This window comes from Malus domestica, chromosome 01 (genome assembly GCF_042453785.1).
Source record: "Malus domestica chromosome 01, GDT2T_hap1".
NCBI classification, from domain to species: Eukaryota; Viridiplantae; Streptophyta; class Magnoliopsida; order Rosales; family Rosaceae; genus Malus; species Malus domestica.
The window spans coordinates 6,340,310-6,366,810 of record NC_091661.1 but is presented as its reverse complement, the minus strand read 5'-3'; the positions used below and the strand labels follow the sequence as shown (position 1 = coordinate 6,366,810).

Here is a 26,501-nt window from a genome sequence, read left to right as displayed (position 1 = left end):
CTCCCCAGGATAGGTTCCTATGTTGAATGCAACTAAAATTCTTCTTCATGCCCCATTTGTCATCAAATCCTTGGAGCTTCACCAAGAGGTGTCCTCCTTGAAGCATAAGTCATGAAAACTGAGACCACACCCCCCCCCCCTCAAATTTCTCCACCGACCTTGACTGACACTCTCTAAAAAGATGTAGGCATTTCATAGTGGTATGAGTACTTGAGCTCCTATGCTCAGAGAAATACCATTGAAGCCAAATTTGAATTATTTTGAAAGGCTAATGCCATGTCTGTTGGAAATGTGCCCTAAAGCCAATCATATGATGATACTTTACGAACATTTCACATGTTAAACTAATCTAGTTTAACATAAAAGGCAAAGATTATTATTTAAAGCCGTCTCATATAAATGTCATATGCTTAAACGATAAGTCCAAGGAATATGTAATTGGGAGAATGTGATCCAAAGAAGTTAGATTCATAAGACCATTCTCTTTCGTATACATACCCAAAACGTTCCTGATCATAGGATTGCCAATTAGGCATTGGCAGTCCATTAAGATCAGTACGTGCTATGTCTTCTCTTAAGGAGAGTGACTGGTCTCGAGTCATTGGTGTGATTGACACCAAGACAAGCATGTAGATGCTCAATAGAGAATGAGTCCACTGAACACGATCAATAAGGAGTTCTTATTTTCATGTCACATGAGAACTCATGGTTGGGATAATGTAAAGTAGTCTTTTAACTTGAGGCATCATAGTTATCTTGTGGTTAGGTCCTTGATCTTTGACTATGTCAATGTCACTCCATCAGAGGGTGTCCACAACATAGTTGGGGTTAAGCCACTTAGCCACAGAAGCAAGTGAATGTACAACAAGGGATCTCTAGCCTTAAAACCGTTTAAGGGAGAATACTCTATGATATGATTAAGAATCTTTGGCCAGAGTATAAATGAGATTTAGGAAGTCGTTCCAAATCACATTCAAGGTAATCATATAAGTAAAAGAATCACATTGGATAGTAGACATGAATAAACTATCAAACCAAACAATGTGCTCAAGAGTATCGTATTAGAGAAAGACCGTATTGCATTGTAATCCTAAACTGAATAGATTCTACACCTCTTCTGTTTAGCTTGGGTAGCCATGACATACTGCTAGGTGTCACTCATGGTATGTGGAAGCCCTAAAGGTGTACAATCACTAAAGGGAGAATTGAAAGTAAGTTTCAATTCACAATCGATTTGAAGAGTTCTATGTTGGAAATGTGCCCTAAAACCAATCATATGATGATACTTTACGGACATTTCACATGTTAAACTAATCTAGTTTAATATAAAGGGCAACGATTATTGTTTTAAGCTATCTCATATAAATGTTATATGCTTAAACAGTAAGTCCAAGGAATGTGCAATTGGGAGAATGTGATCTAAAGAAGTTAGATTGATGAGACCATTCTTTTTCGTATACATATCATAAACGTTCCTGATCATAAGATTGCTGATTAGGCATTGACAGTTCGTTAAGATCAGTACATATTATGTCTTCTCTTAAAGAGAGTGACTAGTCTCAAGTTATTGGTGTGACTGACACCAAGACAAGCATGTAGGTGCTCAATAGAGAATTAATCCACTGAACACGATCAACAAGGAGTTCTCATATTCATGTCACATGAAAACTCATGGTTGGGATAATGCAAAATAGTCATTTGACCTGAGGCATCATAGTTGTCTTGTGGTTAGGTCCTTGATGTTTGACTATATCAAAGTCACTCTATCAGAGGGTGTCCACAGCATTGTTGGGGTTAAGCCACTTAGCCATGGAGGCAAGTGAATGCACAACAAGGGATCTCTAACCTTCAAACCATTTGAGGGAGAATACTCAATGATATGATTAAGAATCTCTGGCCAGAGCATGAATGAGATTTAGGAAGTCGTTCCAAATCACATTCAAGGTAATCATATAAGTAAAAGAATCACATTGGATAGTAGACATGAATAAACTATCAAACCAAACAATGTGGTCAAGAGTATTGTATTAGAGAAAGATCGTATTGCATTGTAATCCTAAACTGAATAGGTTCTCCCCCTTTTCTGATTAGCTTGGGTTGCCATGACATACTGCTAGGTGTCACTCATGGTTTGTGGAATCCCTGGTAATCTTCATCAAAGGGAGAATTGAAATGTTTTTTCAATTCACAATCGATCATTAAAAGTAACAATCGCCCACTACCTCACTAAAAGGAACCTAATGGATCGTACACCATGTACGGTAGAGATTAAAGAAACAACGGAGTTGAGTAAGAACAATTAAATGGTTTAATTGTTTATGGCTAAGATTAATTAATATGTTAATTAATCAAACGAATAAGTTCGTTTTAGACGTCGGGTTAGTTTTGGGCCTCAAGGCCCAATAGGCTTCAAATGTCAAGCTCATTGACTTAAGTTGTATGACAACTTAATGAATAAAGATTCAAGAGCTGGCCATATTGATGAAATAGGGTTTTGGTTCTTTTTGTCACTTAAGTGAAGTGACTATATAAAGAACTTTATAGCCAAAATTCATTTAAGGTTCTTTTAGAGGAAATTGGATAGAACAAGTCTCTCCCTTTCTCTCTAGGAGGCCGGCCCCTTGGAGGAGATTAGCTAGCAATCTTCCCTCCTCCAAGGTTACTCATCTCTTCTTCTAGTCTCTCCTTGGTGTGGAGACTTAGAGGTTCTCTATTTTGGGAACTTGGAGAATCCATTCTACCATCCTCATCCAAGAAATCCATGGAGCTAAGAAGTAAGGAATGAAGGCCCTATCTCTTGGGTGATTAGTCTTTGCTTATGCAAAGAGGAATCAATAATGGTATAATATTTCTCAAATCACTTTGTTCTTGAATTGAGTCTTGGTTCACCACACTCACTAGGCCTTGAATTTCATGGGTAAAGTTTTGTTTTTGAGTGCATACAAGCATGATTCCGCCTTTAATTGTTAATTGCATGTTGTAGATGTTGCTCAAATGAACTTGTATTCATAAATATTTCCTTTTTCTAATCGCCCACTGCCTCGCTAAAAGGAACCTAATGGATCGTACACCGAGTAAGGTAGAGATTGAAGAAACAATGGAGATGAGCAAGGATAATTAAATGGATTATACACCGACTAAGTTCGTTATATACCTCGGGTTAGTTTTGGGCCGCAAGGTCCAATGGGATTTGAATGTCAAGTCCAATAACTCAAGTTATATGACAACTTGAAACACAAAGGGCCTCAAAGCCCAAAGAACCCAATATGGCCGGCCATAAGAGTGAGGGGTAGTGAACTTGGCTTAATTGCAAGTTTGCCACTCCATTGTGAGGTGGTATAAAGGCAACTTTATAGCCATTTCATCCTAAGGGTTTTTTCTTTGGAGAAAAGATGAGAACAAATGCTCTCTTGACTCTCTAAGAGGCCGGCCACCCTAGAGGAACATATATAGCAATCTTCCTTCCTCTTGGTCACTCATCTCTTCATCAATGCCTCCTTGGTGTGGAGACTTAAAGGTTCTCTATTTTGGGAACTTGGAGAATCCATTCATCCATCCTCCTCCAAGAAATCCATGGAGCTAAGAAGGAATGAAGGCCCTCTCTCTTGGGTAGTTAGCCTTTGCTTATGCATAGAGGAATCAACAAAGGTATAATATTTCTCAACTCACTTTGTTCTTGAGTTGAGTCTTGGTTCACCATAACTACTAGGCTTTGAATTTCATGGGTTAAGTTTTGTTTTTGAGTGCATACAAGCATGATTCCGCCTTTTAATTGTTAATAGCATGCATAGATGTTGCTCGAATGAACTAGTTTTCACAAATATTTCCTTCAATGTCATCTTGTCCAACATGGCATAGATGTGAGCAAGGATGAAGGGACATGTTGCCACATCATTGTATGCATGAAGAGTCTTCACTAACCCACTCCAGTTTCATCCCTTTAGAAGGGTTAGGAAAATGAATTTGTTGAGCCAGTACAACAAAAAGTACTTATGGTCTTGATCCCTATCAGGAGAAGTTGAAGAGGGACCATAACTGCTCCTAAATTATCTCAAAAAGACCAAATAAGAGGTGGTGTAAGCTTTGAACTCTACCGCATTATGTTTGAGCTTCCTTGGGGGCAAGGTGGCTTCATCTTCCCCTTCATTTTTCTTGTTCAAATCCTAGAAAGCTGCCCAATCATTGGAAGCGACCATACTATAACCCGAGGGCCTGAGATCGAACAACTACACCATGTCTAAAATAGTGGGATAGATGAGCCACATCCTAAAGTTAAAAGTATTGGTGCTATTATCCCAAAAAAACTAAAGCACCACACTGAGAAGTTTGGGCTTCAGGGTCACTGCATGCTTCAACATCATGATCAAGTCATAGATAACATTTGAGCACCACTTAGCTCCATAATCAGTTCTAGGATATTTATCCAATTTTTCCAATCTTGCTTAGAGGCGATAGGGAAACCTTTGGTGGCCTAACTCCACTCAGTCAGACAAATTCCCTACAAGGCAGAGTAGGGATTAGGTGTGACCCATGTCGTTGAGTGCAGGTTGTTTTCCACCATGTCTGGGACTTCTTGGACCCATGCAAGTCCTGAGGAAAAAGCTTCGTCATGTTGGAAGTAGGTGGAAAACTCCAAACCAGGTTAAGGTTGGTGGAGCAAACCATCTCATGTATAACACTAGTCAGTCCTTCACTAGACTTAGGACAAGGAATTCCCTACCAAGACATAGTGGAAATAAATTGAAAGTTGGAAACCTTAGAAAATTAGAAAGAAAAGTTGCAGAAAGCTTGGAGTTCCTTGAAAGCTAAGTTTCTCTGGCAATCAAGTCAAAGGTTGAAGTTAAAAAGGAAAGTGTTCTGAACTTGTCTCCTTTAAATATGACGGTTAAGAGTTTCGTTAGACTTCATGATTAGTGGAAGAGTTTTGCTCACAACAGTTACTTAGTGGCGCTAAACTCAGTTCGGACAAAGAAGGTGAAAGCTTTAAATATGCTCAAAGCTGAAGTTAATGGCTTAATTATGTTTAAAGGGGCACTGTTTGGACTAAAAATATACTGTTTGGTCTGCCCAAGGCACAAAATGTAGAAATTTGTCTGAAAGCTTAAAGGGCATTTAATTTGTGTAGCAAATGAACATTTTGTGGCCAAAATGAAAATTACTTTATGACGTGGCAATAGTGGGCAGCAAAAATCGTCGTTCACACAAAGGAAGGAGTGTTCAGTCGAGTTTTACAAAGGAAAAGCACTTTCTAGTGGCAAATTGTAGTTTGAGAGGATAAAAGCTCAAGTATCTAGGTAAAAACTCATCCTCATACAACAATAACATCGGCCACTTGGATCAGAGGGAATGAACTAAAAAGGAAAGGCTTGCTCTTGAAGTAAGAAGCAGTTCTATAAAAGGCATCATAAAGGAAGAAAAAAATGACACTCAACTCAACATACAAATAGACTTTAATGCTCTGCAAAATCTACTTTCTAAATTCCTTTTCTATTTCAAACACTCTTTATATTAATTGCTCTACTACTCTCTTTGTAGTATCAATTTCCTATATTTAAGAATCCCTTTCTCAAGCACACTCTGTGCTAGCAAGAATTTGCTCGTCTGGTGAGCAATCTTGCTCGAATAATTTTAATTCGTGTCCAAATGTCTGTATTTATTGCTTGTACATTTCAATGCAAGTACTTTCTATTTTGTTAAATAGATTTTGCATGTCTTTATGCTTCATCGCTTTTAATACTTTATATTCCAAGTCAAGTTTTTTTCCTTTTTTTGTATTTACATTTGCACGACGATTGCAAACTGACTCGACATGGTTCAACCAGTCCGTGGTCCTCTCTTGGTAAACAACACGATTAAAAAGTACTTGTCACCAAGGTATGATAAAGAACTTAACATAGATTTAACCCTTCTATGGCACAATCACTTGATAAAGAAGTCGAATCGCTTGTGGCATAAGCAAGTTATCCAAAACAAACGAATCAATTAATCAACTTGTTGGTAAGGCGAACAATGGCATGCCTAAAACATTACACGCTCATTTAAGATATCATCAAGGCCTATGAAGGCCCCTCAAAGGCCACCTTAAACTGACACTGTCTACCATGATTGCAAGGAGAACTATGACGCCAACAAAAACAATCAAGAAATTGCACTCCGGTGGAGTTTTTTTCTTTTTCTTTTTTTTTTGCTTGATGAAAAAATGGAGTTATTTTCATTGTCTATGTAAAGTCAAAAGAAATTTTGTGGAATCGTCGCATTTTAGAAATTCGTACGCAAGGTTTAGGCAGGCGCGGCTCCGGGATCATTCATACAGGGTGTTGCAACAGTGGTGGTGGTGATTCAAGGGGATCTCACGGCGAAGAGAATCACATCATTGTTGGTAGTGCACATGATCTTGATCAAAGGAATGTAAAGGCTATTGAAGTTTAGACAGCGTACGTACACCTACGCCTACGTGTAGCTGATTAAAATTAGTCAGGTAAACGTTAGAGTTTGTTATTTTGTTATAAGAGTTTTGACCTTAATTGACGTTTATTATTGAAATACCCATTGGAAATTACTCAATAATGAAAATCACACTTATTTCATTTCTCTTTTGGGAAATTTTGTTGTATCCTTTGAAAAAAAAAAAAAATTATTAATGAACGTGATGAAACTAACCAATATTGTTATTTACTTTTGAGTTAGTTTAAATAAACAATGTGATTCTCTGTATTATCTTATGTTTACCTTTTTTATAACTTTACCCATCATGATTGTTAATTATACATGGATTAATTACATTATAAAATCATGCTTCAAATATTAACGTGCATTATAAATACAACTCGGTGTCCTCTCTTAAATAGTAGTTGTTTCTTTAATCATACAATATACTTTCATGATAGTTAAAATCTCATAGTTACATGATTCTGTTTGGTATATATATATATATATATATATATATATGTACCCACACAATTACAATTATAGTACACTCCACTATAGAAATCAAAATAATTATTTTTCGATTACTTTAATCATTCGGCCAAAGCGCTTGTAAATAATTAGAGTGTAAAAGTGGAAAAATATGTAGAACGCTTCTGCATGTTGAAATATACGTATTAATTGCACGTATAGTATTTACTATAATATACAGAACGACATTGAAATGGAAAACAATAATACATTGAAGTCATTATCATATCAGTGATTCAGTAATTAGAGTCTGTGAAGCTGTTATTATCTACTGCTGAAGCACACCAAAACACAGAATTAAGATAAAACCAACCAGTCTTTCTCCTAGTATACATCTGTAGGAAATCTCAGAAACCAATACGCATTACTGTACCTGGACAAACTAAAAACATTGTCATATTAAACAACCAAAAATATGAATTATCCTTTCGCAGTTCTATATATACATTGCCCGTCAACCAAATCTTCATGTTTCTGGTGAAGAAAATTAAAGAAAATACTAAAACAAAAATGAAACAAAAGGAAAAAAGAAAAAAAGAAAAAAAAACAGGCGATCACCTTGTCAAAAATTAAACTTGTGTAGCTATAGATATGTTGATCAGGGTGATCTCCAACTTCTTAAGCCGATACCATTGTGCTTCCTTGAGGGGCCAGAAGCCGGTATAGGTATCCTTCTCGGAAAGAAGCCCAAAAAGTGGCCAGAATTCTGCATGTACTTGGGTTTGAACCTGAAGACTTGGGCGGCGGTTGTGGGTGAGGCATGGCAATTTCCGTGAGGAATGAAGATGAACGTCACAAAAAGCCATACCGATACGAGTACAACTAGAGGCCGTCTACTTGAAGCCATGCTAAGTTTGCTTGTTCCAAATTAAGTAAACTAGATTGCTAGAATGGAGAGAGATCAGATGGTGAAAGATGGTTTGGTGAAGTTTGGTTTTGAGGCAATTGGTGACCAAAAGGTGGTGAGAGCAGGAAACATGGGCAATTCAATGCGCAATTGTGTGTGTAGGGGATTGTTAATTTGAAATATGTGGTGTGGAGAGAGAAAGAGGGAGAGAGAGATGAGAGCTAGAAATCAGATGCTTCTACAAGTAAAAGTAATGTTCGAAGGCAATAGAAAGTTGAAAAGCTTTGAGAAAGAAAAGAATGCCAGCTTGTTAATTTCAAAAAAATGGTCTTATTCAAGGGTTGGAGCCTGGATGTTCTTATTAAAAAGCTAAGAAAAAAGAAGTGGACCATGAAAAAGGTTATATATTAGCTTGCTCTCTTAATTTTTGTCAAATCAAACGCGAAGAAAAGATGGGAACACTTGACCAACTAAGGGAAAGGAAAGGATCGATGTGCTAAAGTTTCTGAGGTAAGGCCGGAATTCACCACTAATTATATTGACATTGTTTCTATTTAATTACACATGCAATTAATAGATGTGAAATTTTAATTAAAAAAACGCGTGGATGCATCTAATAATAAAATAATTTAATATAAATTATGATTTAATTTGGGAGATGATTGATGTGACATTTTTTATTTTATTTAGTAACAAACTTACGAGGGTTAAAAGAAAAGAACGAAAGTAAAGAAAAAAGGGAAGTTAGGGATTAAGTCATGGCTTCCATTAGAAAATGGTTAATTAGGTGGGAACCTGTTTTGGTCCTACCTCATCAGCAGCTAGTACTATGTGTTGTTTTCGTCTTTAGAGTTTAGAGAGACCCCCCATAACAGGAAATCTTGTCCCTTTGCCTCAGCACCTTTCTAGGCTTTATTTTGGTGCTATCTGTCTTTCCCTCCCTCAATATATCTTTCTTAATTTCTTGAATTTTGTACACGTATATATATATATATATATATGCGATGCGACTGTGATCGATCGAGTACAGCTTTGAGTCTTGGCCCATTCCCCTAATTAAGGGGACTGCAATAATTCTTCTCTACTACTATACGTCACTGTGCATTCTGCATCAACAGTAGGTTAAAAAAAACTTAATCTTTATAAATCTATATAGCTTTATGGGGTCGTGCATGGTCGTGTCTTTCTCGCACGGCATAGTGCCAGCAAAACTTCAAAACCACCACACCTAACGATCAAGACCAGTGGTTAGGTTACATTGGCATGCATGCTGAGTAATTATGAGTTAATTACGTTGTTTTTTGTGAATGTGGACGTGCCAACTTGCAACCGAGCTTGGTCAGGCGAGTAGAATAGATGCAGTAGTGGTATCGAATGCGTTGCTGACTTCTGCACTTGAGCGACTATGGCTAACAAAGGAACACCTCTTGTTGATGCACAAAACCGGAGGGGTCTTGGAACAAAGTAAATCCGACCGTGAATCTACAAGAAAGTAAAGAACACAAGATGTATCGTAATTCACCCCAATGTTTGGGCTACGTCCACACTGATATTGTATTTCTCTGTTTTGTGAGAGGATTGTGAGGGTGAGAGCTTTGGAATGTGAGAGTGAGTCCTCCTCATTGTGAGGGTGAGGAGTCCCTTTTATAGAATAAGGGCTCCTCACTTATTACATATTTGCCCATTCATTTATTACATAATTACATTTGAGTCCCCCGAGTATTTATACGAGGTCTAAATACGGAGGCCCTAAGTATGGTACAAACAGTAGTTCCCCAAGTCTTCAGTCAAGAGAGTCTTTTGGCTGGAGACTTAAAATTCAGTCCATGTGTGGGCCAAAGTAACTAGATGTCGTCTTGAACCGATACTCGATATGAGGCGGTGCTCAATCTGAAATGATGCTCAACTAAAAGTAGCACATGTTGCGAGGTTGCTCTACTTGTGGCTTATGTTGCCTTGGTTGGCTCGACTTGTGGCATTGAAGGTGAGGGAATCCCTTTTATAGAATAAGGGTTCGCTCCTCAATACATAAATGTTAGGCTAGAGTTGATGCTTGTGGCGAGACGGTTGCTCAGCAGGCGGCAATGCTCTCTAATGATGGTGAGGGAATTCCTTTTATAGAATAAAGGCTCGCTCCTTAATACATAAATGATGGGCTAGAGTTGATGATCGCGGCGAGGCGGTTGCTCAGCAGGCGGCGATGCTCTCTAATGATGGTGAGGGAGTCCCTTTTATAGAATAAGGGCTCGCTCCTCAATACATAAATGATGGGCTAAGAGTTTATGCTCGCGGCGAGGCGGTTGCTCAGCAAGCGGCGATGCTCTCTAATGATAGTGAGGGAGTCCCATTTATAGAATAAGGGGCTCGCTCCTCAATACATAAGTGATGGGCTAAGAGTTGATGCTCGCGGCGAGGCGATTGCTCAACAGGCGGCAATGCTCTCTAATGATGGTGAGGGAGTCCCTTTTATAAAATAAGGGCTCGCTCCTTAATACATAAATGATGGGCTAAAGTTGATGCTCGCGGCGAGGCGGTTGCTCAGCAGGCGGCGATGCTCTCTAATGATGGTAAGGGAGTCCCTTTTATAGAATAAGGGCTCGCTCCTCAATACATAAGTGATGGGCTAAGAGTTGATGCTCGCGGAGAAGCGGTTGCTCAACAGGCGGCAATGCTCTCTAATGATAGTGAGGGAGTCCCTTTTATAGAATAAGGGGCTCGCTCCTCAATACATAAGTGATGGGCTAAGAGTTGATGCTCGCGGCGAGGCGGTTGCTCAGCAGGCGGCGATGCTTTATAATGAAGGTGATGGAGTCCCTTTTATAAAATAAGGGCTCGTTCCTTAGTACATGAACAATGAGTGCTCTCTAATGAAAGTGAGGGAGTCCCTTTTATAGAATAAGGGTTCATTCCTCAGTACATAAATAATGGGCTAGAGTCCCCCAAGTATTTTTCATGAGGCCCAGTTGTGAAAGCCCAATATATGGTACATAGTGTAGTCCCCCAAGTCTTCAGTCAATAGAGGCTGTTGGCTGGAGACTTCAACTTTAATCCATGTATGGGCCGAAGTGGCGGTTGTTCGGAGACGGTCTTTGTATACCATGCACTGAAGCTTTGTAGGTGAAACTTTTAAAGTGAAGCTTTGAAGCTGGAGCTCTATAAATGAAGCTTTCAAAGCTGCTTCGAAGCTGGAGCTCTGTAAATGAAGCTTTCGAAGCTGATTGACATGAGTGATGCTCATGAATCTTTATGTCGATTGACATGAGTGATGCTCATGGATGTTGACATGAGTGATGCTTATGAATGTTGACATGAGTGATGCTCATGAATATTGACATGAATGATGTTCATGAATGTTTATGTATGATTGACATGAGTGATGCTCATGAATATTGACATGAATGATGTTCATGAATGTTTATGTATGATTGACATGAGTGATGCTCATGAATGTATGATTGACATGAGTGATGCTCATGTATAATTTTGGAGTACTGGACGTACTTTTAATCATCTGGTTGGTGATAATAGCAGCAGGCTGCCGGATAATTTTAGAGTACTGGGCGTACTTTTGATCACCTGGTTGGTGATAATAACGACAGGCTGCCGAATTATTTTGGAGTACTAGGCGTACTTTTGATCACCTAGTTGGTGATAATAGCGGCTGGGTGCTGAATAAATTTGGAGTACTGGACGTACTTTTGATCACATAGTTGGTGATAATAGTGGCAGGGTGCCGAATGAACTTGAAGCCATAGGGCCTGGCTCTTTTGGGCATATGGGCCTTGCCCCCCCCCCCCCACATAACATTCCAGCCCATTATTTTGGGCTTGCCGGTTTTTTTTTTTTTTTTACCCTCTGATGGGGTTATACATATTTCTCCGAAAGATAAGAAAAATAAATTACATCATTCAAAAATAAATCCAACCCTCGCTCAATGGGTCACGCCCATAATTCTCTTTTCTGCATGCCATCACCACCGCAATTATCTCTGCTTCTTTTTTATCCTCTTTTTCTTTCTGCTTTTGCTTTTTGCTTTTACTTTCTGCTTTCTGCTTTTGTTTCCCACTCCATTTCCAGACATCCTTTTGCTTTTTCTTTTCTCTTTTTATTCCTTGCTTTTGCTTTTGTTTCTCGCAGCTCACTTGATTGCTTTTGCCTTTCATCTGCACCTTTGTTGCTTTTGTTTTTGTTTCCCATGTGTTATCGCAGAGCAAAATCTCGTAAATGTAAAATCTTTCCCTTTACACCCTGATACATCCTGATGTCGTCGTGAAATTGAAGGAGATTGCAGATCGTATGATTCCGTCCGGCTACGAAAATGAGTGTGTGCAAGTGTATAACAGCGTCAAACGCGATGCTTTGGACGAGTGTTTGGTGATTCTAGGCGTCGAAAAGCTGAGCATTGAGGAAGTGCAGAAGATTGAGTGCAAGAGCAGATCCACCTGACTCTTTGTAGAGTTTACCGACTTGGGAAATCTCAACGCTGCTTGCCGGTGTGAAATAACATCATCACTGGCAGAACTGACCAAGCAGGAGTAAAGCCTCTTGGGCTCATAGTCCCGGTCTAGAAAGCTTACTGGTTACCGCCTGGTTTGCATTCCTTAGAGGGAAACGGAATAGAGTTCCTGCAAATGGTGTTTTCATGTCGCAACCAAAAGCACAGTAAGGCAAGAATTGATCTTTGTACGTAGACTGGTTTCTGCAGATCCACCTGACTCTCTGTAGAGTTTACCGACTTGGGAAATCTCACGCTGCTTGCCGGTGCGAAACAACGTCATCATTGGCAGAACTGACCGAGCAGGAGTAGCTTTCTAGGCTCACAGTCCCGGTCTTCCCATACATACATTTCAACATGCATGATGGTTGCCACCTGGTTTGCCGTGCCCTTCTCGATCAACGCTTCGTGGACGAGCTTGGCGTCGTTCAGGATGATCATGGTTCGGGTACCCATTTTAAGAGCTATGTAATACTCGGGGGACTCAAATGTAATTACATATTTGCCCATTCATTTATTACATAATTACATTTGAGTCCCCCGAGTATTTATACAAGGTATAAATACGGAGGCCCTAAGTATGGTACAAACACCTCTCAACCTAGGGTTCTAGAACCTTAAGACGAGGTTACCTAATTCACTGTGAAGTTCAAGATCTCCTCCACTAGGTTCAACTGGCTTAACTATATTTATAAAAATATAGGTGCACCGAATCGGGATCAGGTTGTAAGGGCATAGGTATTCAAAGGAGATGAGCGTTTTTACGGTGAACATGGTTCGGCCCCATCTAAATGCCGAACTACAAAATGCACATGAAAGTAGTCAATTATAGAACACTTCACTTCATAAGAAACTAATGAAGTGACCTCTAAAGAATTAAGAATTCTTTGCTGGCTAAGACTTGGATAGATAATCAACCAACAGAAGCAATGTTGTTAATTCAAACTAAAGCTGCTCATAAATTGCTTGATTCTACGACTCCAGTGGTGTTAATAAAAACTGAAGAAGTCACAAGTTGCCAACATTGTATTGTTAATCCAAACTAAATATGTGTTGACGAGAGGGTTAGAATAATTAGCATTTTCTCAGGGTGTGAGAAAGGTTTTTGTGTTGAGCGTATCAGTTGTTTGTTGAGTGGAAGGGGCTTTTCACGTGGCAGAACCTCTTCTATTTATAGGGATAGCATTTGTGATAAACAAGTCTGCCAAGGTAAAGTCCTGATGGGACTGTGTTTACTCGGTATTTACTTGAATATTCCCTTTATCTCTTTAATTCCTTTCTTAGCCAAGACTTCATCTTCATCCATTCTTGGCTTCTTTGATTCCATCTGGGATTATGAACTTCACCCTATTATGTGATTAATTCATTCTTATTTGATCAAGAATTAATCTAATCCTTGGGATAGTTCGCATTTAATCAAAGCTTTATTTTGATTCTTGGCAATTTCAATTTACATAGGACTTGACCAAGCCACATCTGATCTTAGTCCTCACACAGTCCTATTTTCATAAGGACTACCATTTCTTAGGCTAAAAATTCATTGGCATGAGGGATCTTTACTGGGCTAAGGATTGTGGGGTTAGCCCATTCTCGACCCAAGCTATTATTTCAAGCCCAAACAGAATCTATGATCGTGTTCGTCTACCATGCAAGTTATGTAAGATATACGTATATTGTCAGACTTCGAGTTTATATTAATCATATTGGCTTAATATGAGATTCAAATCCATTGTCCCAACACTAAATATCTATCAATAATACATGTGTGTGTGTGTGTTTGTGTTAATGAAAACTATAGCATAAACGTGCGCAATGACGATGGACGAGACATGCACAAACGATGGAGCATGGGGTCGGACCAAAGAAAAAAAGAAGAGAAAACGATGTAAATGGGGCAAGCCAGCAAAGCAACTACATATTCTCAATTCAATGCACTGCGTACGTGCATGTATATTAATTAATTCATATATCAAAAGTTGAGAGAGGATAACCGTGAGTTTTCCCGGCCCCCGGAAATGGTGGATAACAGTAACTTGCCATCAGTTGTCCTCCTTTAAAAAAATTAAATTAAATAAATAAATAAAAATAAAAAATAAAAAACTTGAGAGAGGATTTTGCTTATGATCCATTAACTTGCTAGTTGCTACTCATTTGATCGTATATATTCCATGATCCTTCTTCACTTTGATATCAATTCCTATGCAAAAAGCAATATCAATAAGTAACAAAAGCGATTGCTTTTATGAAGGCTTATCCATAATTAAACTCCTTCTCCTAGAAGGTATATGAACAACATTTTCTAATTTCTGGCACGCAATCATCAAATCCGAACTAGTTGAACTTAAACTCGAAATTGAGCAAAAGCTTCATGCAACCCGAAGGAAACAAAGAGAAGAAAGAAAGAGGAAGGGTCGGCAAGAGGAAGAGAAGATTGCGTTGATACAGAATGAAACAATGAGAGACCTTGATATCTTGACTGTTCCAACATCACCATCAAGCATTGTCCTCCTCAATGTTGGCTGAAATTATGAGTTGAAGAATATTCACTTTAATATGATTCGATCTTTGTATGGTTTGAGGAGTAAAGATTCCTGGGCACATATTAGATATATTTTCAGCACGGTGTCTAACATTACTCCTTGTGCCAATGTCATGTCGGACATTATATGTTGAAAATTAATAGATCTTCAGTACTCAAACCATAAAAAATGGCACCATATTAAAGTGCATATTCTTCCATTCATAATTTCGGGCAGCATCGTGGAAGACAATACTTGACGTTGAGTTGAAGTAGTCGTGACATCAAGGTCTCGCATTGTTTCATTATACATCAACACAATCGTCGTTTCCTCTTTGCCGATCCTTCTTCTCGCATTCTTCTCTTCGTTTCCTTCGGATTGCACAAAGCTTGTGCTCAATTTCAGGTTCAAATTCAACTACTTCGCAATCCAATGATGGCGTACCAGATATTCACCTTCAAGGAACAATGAAAAAAAAATGAGATAAAAATCACGAAAAATAAATAAATTAAACAAGATATGAGGTGGCAAGCCAAAAACTTGTTAAGATAGTTGCAAACACACAATATCGTTCAAGTAATACAATAGTAGTAGAGCATTGTTCCGACAAGAATCGAGTTAACCTATTTATTAACGAAATTTAAAAGCAAACAAAAAAAAAAAGATTGAATTGAAGAGTGAATTGAAGACAAGTAAATAAACCAATTAAGAAGCACAAAATTAATAAAACGCTAGGCCAGCGATTTCACCTAGCATGTTGATAGTAATTTTCCCTAATCTCACTAATACTCTCCTGTGTTATATTAGTTGCGTTCCTTACTAACAACCCACTTTAATCAAACAATTAATGGTCGATTAATTGGATACATTAATAATAATAATAACAAACACTCAACATGCAAAGGTAATGTGGTTCAAATTCGTCTTTGACAAGAATCGAACCTAAAACCTCTTACTTAGAAATAAAAAAAAATATCACTAGACCATAATACTAAATGGCAACATGCAAAGGTGGATTGAATTAATAACTTCAAAATATTGGGCATTCATAGCTAAATTAGATTGTAGCCCAGCCCAAGCAAAAGAAACTAAGTTCATCATAAACTTGAATAACAAAATGATTGAATTTGAAAGCATAAAAAGAACCGACTTGAATCCTCCAATTTCTCCTCCTTGAGCTCTCAGCTTCTCTCTCTACACATGATTTGTGCATTCTGTTTGTGTGTGTAGATGTGCAGGTCTATGTATCTTCCCATGTTATTATTGAAGAGGACTTGCATGGCACAAAAGACATTGCTAAATTCAGACTCTTTGCCAATAATATGACATGGGCTAGTTTTTTTCCACATATCCTTGTACTACTAAGACGAAATACCATTGTAACAGTGAACCTAAAAAATCACATGTTCTTTACCCTCTTATTAGGCCGTTCTCTCCCCTTAAATTTTCATGTGTTTTTTTTTTTTTTTTTTTTTTACTCCACATGCCAAAAAGAGGTTAATCCAAATTGTTATGGGAAACCTAATCCACCAAATAGATTGGGAAAAGCACCCATTGGGCTGATATCACCGACTGGGCTGAATTGCATCAGACCAAGTAAATTTGAAAAAACCAATGGGTCGACTCAACAAGCCCAAGTCATCTAAATTTGCACCAGTCAGAACACAGCTCATGCAGCCCAACTCAACAATTCTTCGGGTTTGCTCATATTTCCAGCGTAAAATCTATGTTTCGTTCTCAAAGATATAATATCTAACTCACAAAACACATTAAAACCAACGACATAACAAAGAACCATGACTAAATAATAAGCAAAAGAGTTATAAAAAATGCGTATAAAATCAACCAAAGAGTTGTGTTAATTTTCCATGGAGATTGTTTGTACACTAGACCTGATCACCAGAAGCTACATGGAAATACATACAACAAGGCTTTATCCAACTAAGTAGAGTCGGCTGTACATCAAAATAGATCATAGAATGAAATCATAAGTGCATATTATGCACCCAACATTAGAAACATTAGGAGCTGTGAATTTTTTTTGTTAGTAAAACAGGGGGTCTTTTCAAAAGACCCAAGAAAAGCAACTAACTAAATTATGTGAATGTTTTATGTTAACGTTATTGTTAAGAATTGTTATAACAGAAGGTAAGATTATGTGAAAACTCTAAATACCAGATGTGAGAATATTAGAGAAATAAAACATCGTGTTACTTGTCATGGATCGCCACCAAACTTGCAACACCATAAACAAAAGACGAGAAAATCTCAGGTCTCCAGAACCCATAATCAACAAACAAGGTTAAGATGAGAGGTCAATCCTCTTGTTGGTGAGGTGAGGAGGCCCTAGATTTTCTCGCATTGCATCACGGTTGGAATACCATTGCAATTTGCAAGAGGAGATGCGGTTGGTGCAGGTTGCAGATCATTTCTCTTGTTGGTGAGGTGAGGAGGTACTAAATCATTAGCAGTGAAAAGGGTAATTTCTGCCATATATAATAACTAATAATCGTTCACGAGAACCAGAGCTCCAATTTTACAGAATACATAAGACATTATAACAAGTAGCAGAGCAGTATTGCAACTATACACACATACATCTTCACTTCGTTTAAATTTGATTCTCAAACTAGGATACTTCGTCACCGGATTTTTCAAAATCCTCGTCTCTTCATACTCCGTAAATATCAGCTCTAACTTCCGCAGGCCATGCAATCTTCCCGGTTTGTCAGAGAGCATACCATCTGTGCCTTTTGTGTACCAACATCATCTTCTGCTACCTCTGGCTTTTCCTGTATTTCATTCACCATCCCAGCAACAGCGTTGTTAATAATATGCACAATTCAATTTTAAGAATCAATTAGTAAAATACAAGATATTGAACGCTGATTACTTTGAGAATTGTAGTATCAACAGTAAACTTGATGGCATCAGCTGCTGCACGAGACCGCAGATAATACATCCCTGTTTTCAGACCCTAATGTATTTGATAGAAAAGAAATTAGCATGTGATTACAAGGTACTAGATACTGTAACAACGAAAAATAGAGCTTGTGTGTGAGTGTCTGCTTGGGCGTGTGTGTACCTTTGTCCAAGCATAGAAGTGTAATGAAGTAAGCTTCCCAAAGTTGGGTTGGTCCATATGTATATTAAGACTTTGACTCTGGTCTATGTAACATCCCCTATCAACAGCCATGTCAACCAAAGTCCTTTGCTTGATCTCCCAAACAGTTCTGATTCCAGAAAAATTATATTAGCATTTTATTCTTTGAAAATATATAGAAATGAATTAATGGAGAAGGAAATTAGGGATATGACAAGTTCATACCTGTAAATGACTTTCAGATCATCTGGGATTTCGGGAATTTTCTGAACCGAGCCATCCTCATAGATGATATTATTCTTAATTGCAGGAGACCAAAGATCCATCTCAGTTAAGTCATGAAGAAGATGTTTATTCACCACAACAAACTCGCCACTAAGAAAAAAGGGAGAGAGTTCAGAATCCATATACAGTCAAAACGGAAAGAATCAAAGAAAACATATCTATAAAAAATAAATAAATAAATAAGTGTTTACAAATGGAAACAAAATGAGAATAAAAACAAACCTCAAAACCCTGCGACTGTAGATATTCGAAGTATAAGGTTCAAAACACTCATTGTTCCCCAAAATTTGGCTAGTTGAAGCAGTAGGCATTGGGGCTACAAGAAGTGAATTTCTGATTCCATTCTTTGATATCATCTGCCTAAGTGCTCCCCAATCCCATCGATCCGAAGGTGTCACACCCCACATGTCTGGCTGAACAATTCCCTGAAAAATAAATAACTAGTTAAGATCTTATAGCTAGTATTTGTTTGGTATGAAAGGTCAACTTTCCAGCCTATAAAACCATAACTGCCTGATATCGAACAGATAGACATGCATGCAAAGGTTAATCATCAACTCCGATGGCATCAACGAAATGAAAATTCAGCACAAAATTTCCTTAAACCTTAACCATCTATATTCAACCTGAGAATGTCTTAGAATGCATAACAAGAGTAGGAAAATAGGACTTTAATTATAGGAAGTTTGCCACAAAAAAGAGCTCTTCAGATTTAGTACCTTGCTCACAGGACTGCCAATATATGTTTCATACGGGCCTTCTTTTGCTGCTAACTCAGAAGAAGCCTTGAGAGCATGATAATATACTGTCTCAAATATGTCCTTGTTCAGTTGCTGAGCCTACAGTTCAAAGCATAAATAAATTATGGAAACCAGCATATACAAGATATTAAATAAAGTAACAAGCAGAAAACGGGAGGAAATACCTCAGCTGAATCAAAGGGCAGGCCAAGCAAGATGAAGGTATCAGCAAGACCTTGAACCCCAATTCCGATTGGTCTATTTCGCAAATTTGATGTCTTTGCACTATCAACAGGATAGTAATTGACATCAATTATCTTGTTGAGGTTTGCAGTCACAATTGCAGTGACCTCTGCTAGTTTGTCAAAGTCAAAATATCTATTTTTGGAACCTCTGCTACCAACAAGCTTAGATGGATGTGACTCCACAGGGACGCCCTGTAATATCAAAATGTATACAATACCAAATCATCAGCTCAAATGGGTAAAACTGATAATAACAAGTTAATGTTAATGCAAACCAAAAAGACTCACCATCTCCCTAACATATCGCGGTAAAGCAATTGATGCCAGATTACATACAGCAGTTTCTGTTGGACTTGTATACTCAATTATCTCAGTACACAAGTTTGAGGATTTTATGGTTCCCAGATTTTGTTGATTACTCTTCCTATTGCAAGTATCCTAAAATGAAAACAATTACTCAAAAAAAGAGGATTAAGACATTAAATAAAGAAAAGCATATGAATTCACAGCTTAGAAGTCAGATTTTACTAAGTATATAAATCACCTTAAAAAGCATATACGGTGTTCCAGTTTCCATCTGCGATTTAAGAATTTCAAACCAAAGTTGCTGAGCCTGTACAACCTTTTTGGCCTTGCCCTGTGCAGAAGTATCATTGAGTAATCATTCCCAGCGGCTATAATGAACATATCTAAAGTTAACAAATTCAGTGAAAGAAATTTTTTTTGTATACCTCTCTTTCATATCGGGTGTACAGCTGTTCAAAATTTTCACCCCAGCAATCTGACAAACCTGGGGACTCATTAGGACAAAACAATGACCAATTTCCATCTTTTTGAACTCTTTCCATGAAGAGATCAGGCACCCAAAGTGCATAAAAAAGATCACGGGCTCGGTGTTCTTCCTGTGAAACAATAGATTCCACATTATTACATTAGCTAAAGGAGAATACCCCAAAAGATAAAACAAAACTAGTACACACATTCAAAGATGAGTTATGGATATACACACCTTTCCATGATTTTTTCTTAAATCCAGAAATTCAAATATATCAGCATGCCAGGGCTCCAAGTACACAGCAAAAGCACCTAGAAGCATAAAAATCAGTGTTAAACTTGATGGCTCACTTCAATGATACATTATAAAACCCAATATAATGACAACACTACCTTTCCGCTTGCCTCCTCCTTGATCAACATAACGAGCAGTATCATTGAAAACTCGCAACATTGGAACAATGCCATTGGAGGTTCCATTTGTTCCACGAATATAACTGCCTGTGGCCCGAATGTTGTGGACAGAGACACCAATTCCTCCAGCTGATTTGCTGATAACAGCACATTCTTTTAAGGTATCATAAATGCCTTCAATGCTATCATCTTTCAAGCAAACAAGGAAGCAGCTGCTCAACTGCAAAATCAAATCAGGAAGAATTAAGTAACTAAATTTGAACAACAAAATAACAACTTTGAATCCTTCAAAAAAGAATATAAACAAGAGAATGCATAACACTACACATACTTGAGGCCTTGGGGTTCCAGAATTGAAGAGGGTGGGAGAAGCATGAGTGAACCACCGTTGAGACATCAAATGATATGTCCTGATAACAGAATCAATATCGTCCTTGTGAATCCCAACAGAAACCCTCATTAGCATGTGTTGAGGCCTTTCTACAACTTTGCCTTGAACCTTTAACAGGTAAGACCTCTCAAGAGTCTTGAAGCCAAAGTAATCATAGTCAAAGTCCCGATCATAAATGATCTCACTATCCAGACAAGCCGCGTTCTGAAACAAAATTCAATAAAAACAATACAAAGCACATAAGCCACTTTAAATTTCTAAGCGAGATGCATGCATAATTATACTCGAACAAAATAAACATAATTTTCTAAAGTGATTTACCTTCATGATGATTTCGTATACATCATCAGCTATCAGAGGGGCTTTGAGCCCAGATCTCTCGCTGACATGGTTGTACATCATTTTGATCCTGCAATGACCACCCACTTCAATCAGCATGAAAATCAAACTAAAATAAACAACAAAAGATAGCAACGAATCATGATTAAACTCACGTCTCAGAAAACGATTTCATAGTGTTCTTGTGTAGATTCGAGACTACAATTCTAGCAGCCAACTGCACAGAATTTAAACAAATTTACATTAATTCAAGAAATCTACCAATTCATCATGTCAACTACGAAAAAAAAAACACACAAGGCCAGCTACCAAACAGGGATTGCATCAACCAAAAGCCATAGAATTTTATAGATATACTCAGAGTGGTGAACAATACAAAAGAAAATATGTACCAAAAAATTGAAACTGCAAAAATTAGAGAAATGACAGAAAAAAATTACAAGATAGCAATTATTTCAATTATCCCCAAATTATCAGACGAAATTGACATGAACAGAAATATACTTGAGTAAACCGAAATTAAATAATAAAAAAATAAAAACAAAACGTCAGGCAGGAGCAGAAACAAATACAGATATAAAAGTTGAAAGGGGAAAAAGTAAGAGACTGACGCAGGCGTAGTCAGGGTGGTTGGCGGTCATAGCAGCGGCAGTCTCGGCGGCCAATTCATCAAGCTGGCTGGTGGTGACGCCCTTGTAGACCCCAGCGCAGACCTTCTGGGCCACTAGTACAGGGTCGCAGTGGTCGGTGCTAAGGCCATAGCTGAGCTTCTTCAAGCGCGCCGTAATCTTGTCAAAATGCACGGCCTCCTGCCGCCCATCTCTCTTAACCACGTACATATTCTTATGGATTTCACTTGCCTTTCTCTATGGGGAATTTCGTCGAACAGGTCGCGTGCAAGCCAGAAGGAGTAGGACGGAGACGAAAAAGATGAGAGGGTTATCTATATACAAGACAAAAAACTTTTCTTTTGATTTTTTTTTACTTTAATTTTCCCTCCATGTTCAAATTTTTTGTCAAAATTCCCGCCCAATAGATCGGTTCTTGCTTTTGGTGGGGGTGGGGGTGGGGGTTTGACCGCTGAGTGAGGGCTCGAGTGTGTTTTGCGAAGCTGTCTGTTTAGGCGGATCATGGGGCCCACCACTGTAGTAGCCCGCGCCTCCCGCGAAAATAAATAAAAGGTCAATTGGGAAAGTGATAGGATATTTTGCAATTTACCTTCCTTCTTCCTTATTATTTTTTATGATATTATCTACACATAATTGATGGGTTATAATAATGTGATTCAAATTCGTTTTTACGAGAAGCCCACCCCTCTCCTTCTCTCACACTTTATTTTTTATTTTTATCTCTTAATAAAAATTCAATATAAGATGTTAATATGGGTCAATATAAGATGTTAATATGGTTTAAGCGTAACAATCTCCCCTTCTATTCTCATCCTTTTCTCTCTCCCACACTTTCTTTTTTTATCTTTATCTTTCAATAAAAAAATCAATATAAGATGTTGACATGACTTAAAATAAAAGAAGAGAAAAGGGGAAGATAGATTAAGAAGGGAGAGAATTCTCCTCCAAACAAAATGAGTAAGATTTTCTCCCCCTCTTATTTTCATGATTATACCCCCTTCTCTCCTCTCCTCTCACACTTTCATTTTTGTCTTTATCTCTCAATAAAAAATCAATTTAAGACACTAATGTGACTTAATTGTAACTGTTTAAATAAAAGAAGAGAAAATGAGAGAGAGAATAGGAGGGGAGAGAATCCCCTCTAAATAAAAAAGGTACAATTTTATTTAAACCTAACTATCTTATCTTTACACCCAACTGGAAAAATTTGTCTACCAAACTTCCATATTCACCCTTAAATAAATAAGAAAGAAGAAACAATTTTCTAAACCCAAACACAAACAACAAAAAAGTTTCTCTCTCTCTACACCCATTTTATCTAATCCGGTGAACCTAACCCTAACGCCGGCAACCCTTTTCCAAAATCATCGACACCCACCACCCCCTTACACTTTTTTTTTTCTATTGTTATTATATGATGAAGAAAGTACCTATTTTTTTTCATTTGATTGGGTTATTTTTACAAGCACATGTTGGGTGGTGTTGTTTTATTATTTTTGAGCGGAAATTTACAATTCTTTTTTTTTTTCTCGTTAGATCTCTGTTTTTTCACTAATAGTTAAAAATTTCTACCTTTTTTTCAATTTGGTTTAATGTTCAACAAATGGTTGTTGGAGTGAAAATGAGCAGAAGCCTTGCGCTTATGGGGTTTGATTGCTTTTTTTATTCACTAAAATCCAATGTGTATAGCTTACCAAATTAAGAGAAAGCAAAGATGTAAGCCAGAGATTCAAGAGAGAAGAGGAGAAATATGAAGAATAGTAGTGAGGGATCGTGGTCGCTGATGATGTCGGAGAAGAGTTGTCATCCTTAGGGTTGAGTTCACCGGATTAAATAAAAAGGGTGTATAGAGATTATTGTTGTTTGTATTTTAGGCTTATAAAATTAGTTTTTCATTTTTATTTATTCAAGGACAAATTTGGAAGTTTGGTAGATAAATTTATTTAATTAGGTGTAGAAATAAGAAAGCTAGTTCAAATAAAATTTTCTCTTGGGAAAGTGATTGTATATTTTGCAATTTAGGGGGGGGGGGTGTAGTCAAACTTGGATTTGGAAGGATTTTAAAAGACTTTAAAATCCTAGTGTAGTCAATTAAAAGATTTTAAAGGATTTTAGAGGATTTTTAAAAGTGATAGATTTGATAGGATTTAAGAGGATTAAAGACTCCTACAAAATTCATATGGATTTTAAAGAATTTGAATGGATTATGGTGGATTGTGGGGGAATGATTTGAAATCTTAGGGGGTGAGGTTGAATTCTTTTTAGTTTTGGTTATATATACTTTTTGCTTTCAAATTCCACAAAATCTACAACTTATTGAAATCCTCCAAAATCTTAATTTTTTAAATACACTTAGATTTGGATGGATTCTAAAATTCTTTAAAATCTTTTAACTGACTACACTTAGATTTGAACGGATTCTAAAATCTTTTAATTGACTACACATAGATTTGAATGGATTCTAAAATCCTTTAAAATCTTTTAATTGACTACATTAGGATTTTAAAGTCTTTTAAAATCCTTTCAAATCCAAATGTGACTACATCCCCTTTAGTTTGACTACACCCCCATTAGTATTTACTTTCTTCTTCTTTTCTTTTTGGGTTGTGATATCCACACACTCCTTTTTACTTCTCACACACCCTTCTAATTTTTGGCATTCGGATCGGATGAAATGAAAAAGATCAACAAATATAAATTAACAAGAGGTGTGTGAGAAGTAAAAAGAGGTGTGTGGATAGCACAACCTCATTCTTTTTTTGTCTGGGAGTTATTCCCAGTTTACTTTCTGGGTTGGGTTGCCGTCGGTTGGCGCCATTCGGATTTGAAGTGGTTTGTGTGGGCTGCGTTGGGATCACTTGAACCGTTGGATGGGTTACGGAGCATCACATTTTGAATTTGAATTTAGTGATCATGCTTCAAGATGGGCAGGATTCGGCATTTACTTCATCCACTTGGGAGACTTTTCTTTTATTTTTTTAAGTTTTGTTAATTATGCGAGTTAAAATGAAATTTAGATGCCTTGTTCTCGACTTTTCTTATGGTGTGTGCAAGAAGATTTCTATAGCGTATAGAAGAAGTTTCATGTTAATAAATAAGTAATTTTAACGAAAAGCTCCCGCTACTATTCATTTTAACGAAAAACCATATTTTTACACTAAAAAGTCAATCATGATACTATTCATTTTACCCTTTATTTCGTCTTTATCGTTAAAACTCAAAATTTTCAAATCTTTTTCATTAGTTTTCCTAAATAAATATTTAATTTGTATAGTACACTTAATATGGTTTTGTGAACACGAAATTTTCTTGAAACGAAAGAGACAAGAACAACGTGTACAAAGAAAGATTTTGGTGTTAATGGATTTGTAGGGTTACGATCTCTTTTAACTTGATCCTCTGATTCGATCTCCGTAAGGTGTTGATTTATGGATGTTGTTGATTGAAGGGCCGTTGAGGCTTAATTTTGGATGAACGGTTGGGAGCTTCTTCAAGGGCCGTCGGGGCTTGATCTTGAAGAAATGTTGTGTAGATTTGTTGATATTGTTGATCCAAAGGGCCGTCGGGGCTTGATCTTAGGATGAACAGTTGTGTGGATTTGTTGATGTTGTTGATCCAAAGGGCCGTTGGGGCTTGATCTTAGGATGAACAGTTGTGTGGATTTGTTGATGTTGTTGATCCAAAGGGCCGTTGGGGCTTGATCTTAGGATGAACGGATGTGTGGACGATGAACACTTTCTTCAAGGGCCGTCGAGACTTGATCTTGAATTGGTGGAAGTTCTTCAAGGGCCGTTGGGGCTTAATCTTGAAGGAGGATTTGATGAAGAACGAAGAAGGCTTTCTTGATCCTTCAGGATTTGCTTGAGAGCTTTAGAGTTTCAAATCTTCAAAGATTTGGGGGATTCTCTTCCAATTTGGGAGTAGAGAAATGTATTTGTGAATTGGTTAATGATACCTTGATGTAGAAGCCTATTTATAGGCTTTGAGGATGAATCACCACCACAAAATATTTTTTTCTTTTCCAAGCACCATTGCCTAATTTCCCACTTAATACAATTTTAAACTTGAAGTGGTAATTTTATGGCCTAATTTTCCACTTAATATCATTTTAAACTTGGTATGTGCATGCTTTGTCATTGCCCAAAATGAGAAGAAAATACTTGTGTAATCCTCCAAGGGTATTTCTTCTTATTTTGTCGAGTTACACACCATGTGTACAATTTGTATGACACGTGGCATATGCCATGTATGCCCTGACACGTCAAAATTTTAATGCGTTGGTGAACATTTATTTCACCGCAATTTCGATGTCTACAAATGCCCCCACTTCAAGGTGCGTCGTATACATGTGCTTGTCACGTGTAGAAGATGCGTTTTGAAGTACCTCAATGTAGACGTCGATTCAAGGGCCATCAAGGCTTGATCTTGAAATGGACTGGAAATTTCTTCAAGGGCTGTTGAGGCTTGATCTTGAATTGGGCTTAAGATTTCTTCAAGAGCCGTCGAGGCTTGATCTTGAAGGTTGAAATTGGACCACAAGGAGCTTCATGTGGTAGATGATCTTTGGCTTTGGTAGTGGATGAATTGGCACGTATTTGTTTTTGCGCTTGTTGACTTTCCACAGCTTATTCTTGAACTGGATTTGACTTAAGGGTGGTGGACACTTGATCTTAAATCGGACTTGTGATTTCTTTCAGGGCCGTCGATGCTTGATTTTGAGTTTGGCTGGAAGCTTTCTTCAAGGGCCGTTGAGGCTTGATCTT

At 37.6% G+C, this 26,501-nt stretch overlaps 1 protein-coding gene and 1 long non-coding RNA gene across 2 annotated transcripts; both read right to left on the bottom strand.

Annotated features, from left to right (window-relative positions):
- Positions 1 to 7,087: 7,087 nt before the first annotated feature.
- Positions 7,088 to 8,310, bottom strand: LOC114824051 (uncharacterized). Its single transcript, XR_003772295.2, has 2 exons — positions 7,516 to 8,310; positions 7,088 to 7,330 (listed from the first exon to the last, which is right to left on the bottom strand). It is a non-coding gene; the product is annotated as an uncharacterized lncRNA (long non-coding RNA).
- An 8,972-nt stretch (positions 8,311 to 17,282) lies between these two features.
- On the bottom strand, positions 17,283 to 22,242 carry LOC103418293 (ribonucleoside-diphosphate reductase large subunit). The gene is made up of 16 exons (XM_008356426.4): positions 21,721 to 22,242; positions 21,265 to 21,326; positions 21,092 to 21,179; positions 20,711 to 20,974; positions 20,359 to 20,599; positions 20,201 to 20,277; positions 19,923 to 20,093; positions 19,736 to 19,828; positions 19,480 to 19,629; positions 19,132 to 19,383; positions 18,926 to 19,045; positions 18,429 to 18,631; positions 18,147 to 18,296; positions 17,904 to 18,051; positions 17,712 to 17,795; positions 17,283 to 17,610 (listed from the first exon to the last, which is right to left on the bottom strand). The coding sequence occupies exons 1-16, from the start codon at positions 21,946 to 21,948 to the stop codon at positions 17,512 to 17,514; spliced, it is 2,430 nt and encodes an 809-aa protein (XP_008354648.3). The 5' UTR covers positions 21,949 to 22,242; the 3' UTR covers positions 17,283 to 17,511.
- Positions 22,243 to 26,501: the final 4,259 nt, after the last annotated feature.

Bases quoted from the DNA above. Each gene is read 5' to 3' on its own strand.
- LOC103418293 (XM_008356426.4), bottom strand. From the start codon at position 21,948: ATGTACGTGGTTAAGAGAGATGGGCGGCAGGAGGCCGTGCATTTTGAC. The intron at 20,975-21,091 runs GTAAATCACTTT...ATTTTGTTTCAG, and splicing joins TATACGAAATCATCATGAAG to AACGCGGCTTGTCTGGATAG. The intron at 17,611-17,711 runs GTAATCAGCGTT...AATGAAATACAG, and splicing joins TTGATACTACAATTCTCAAA to GAAAAGCCAGAGGTAGCAGA.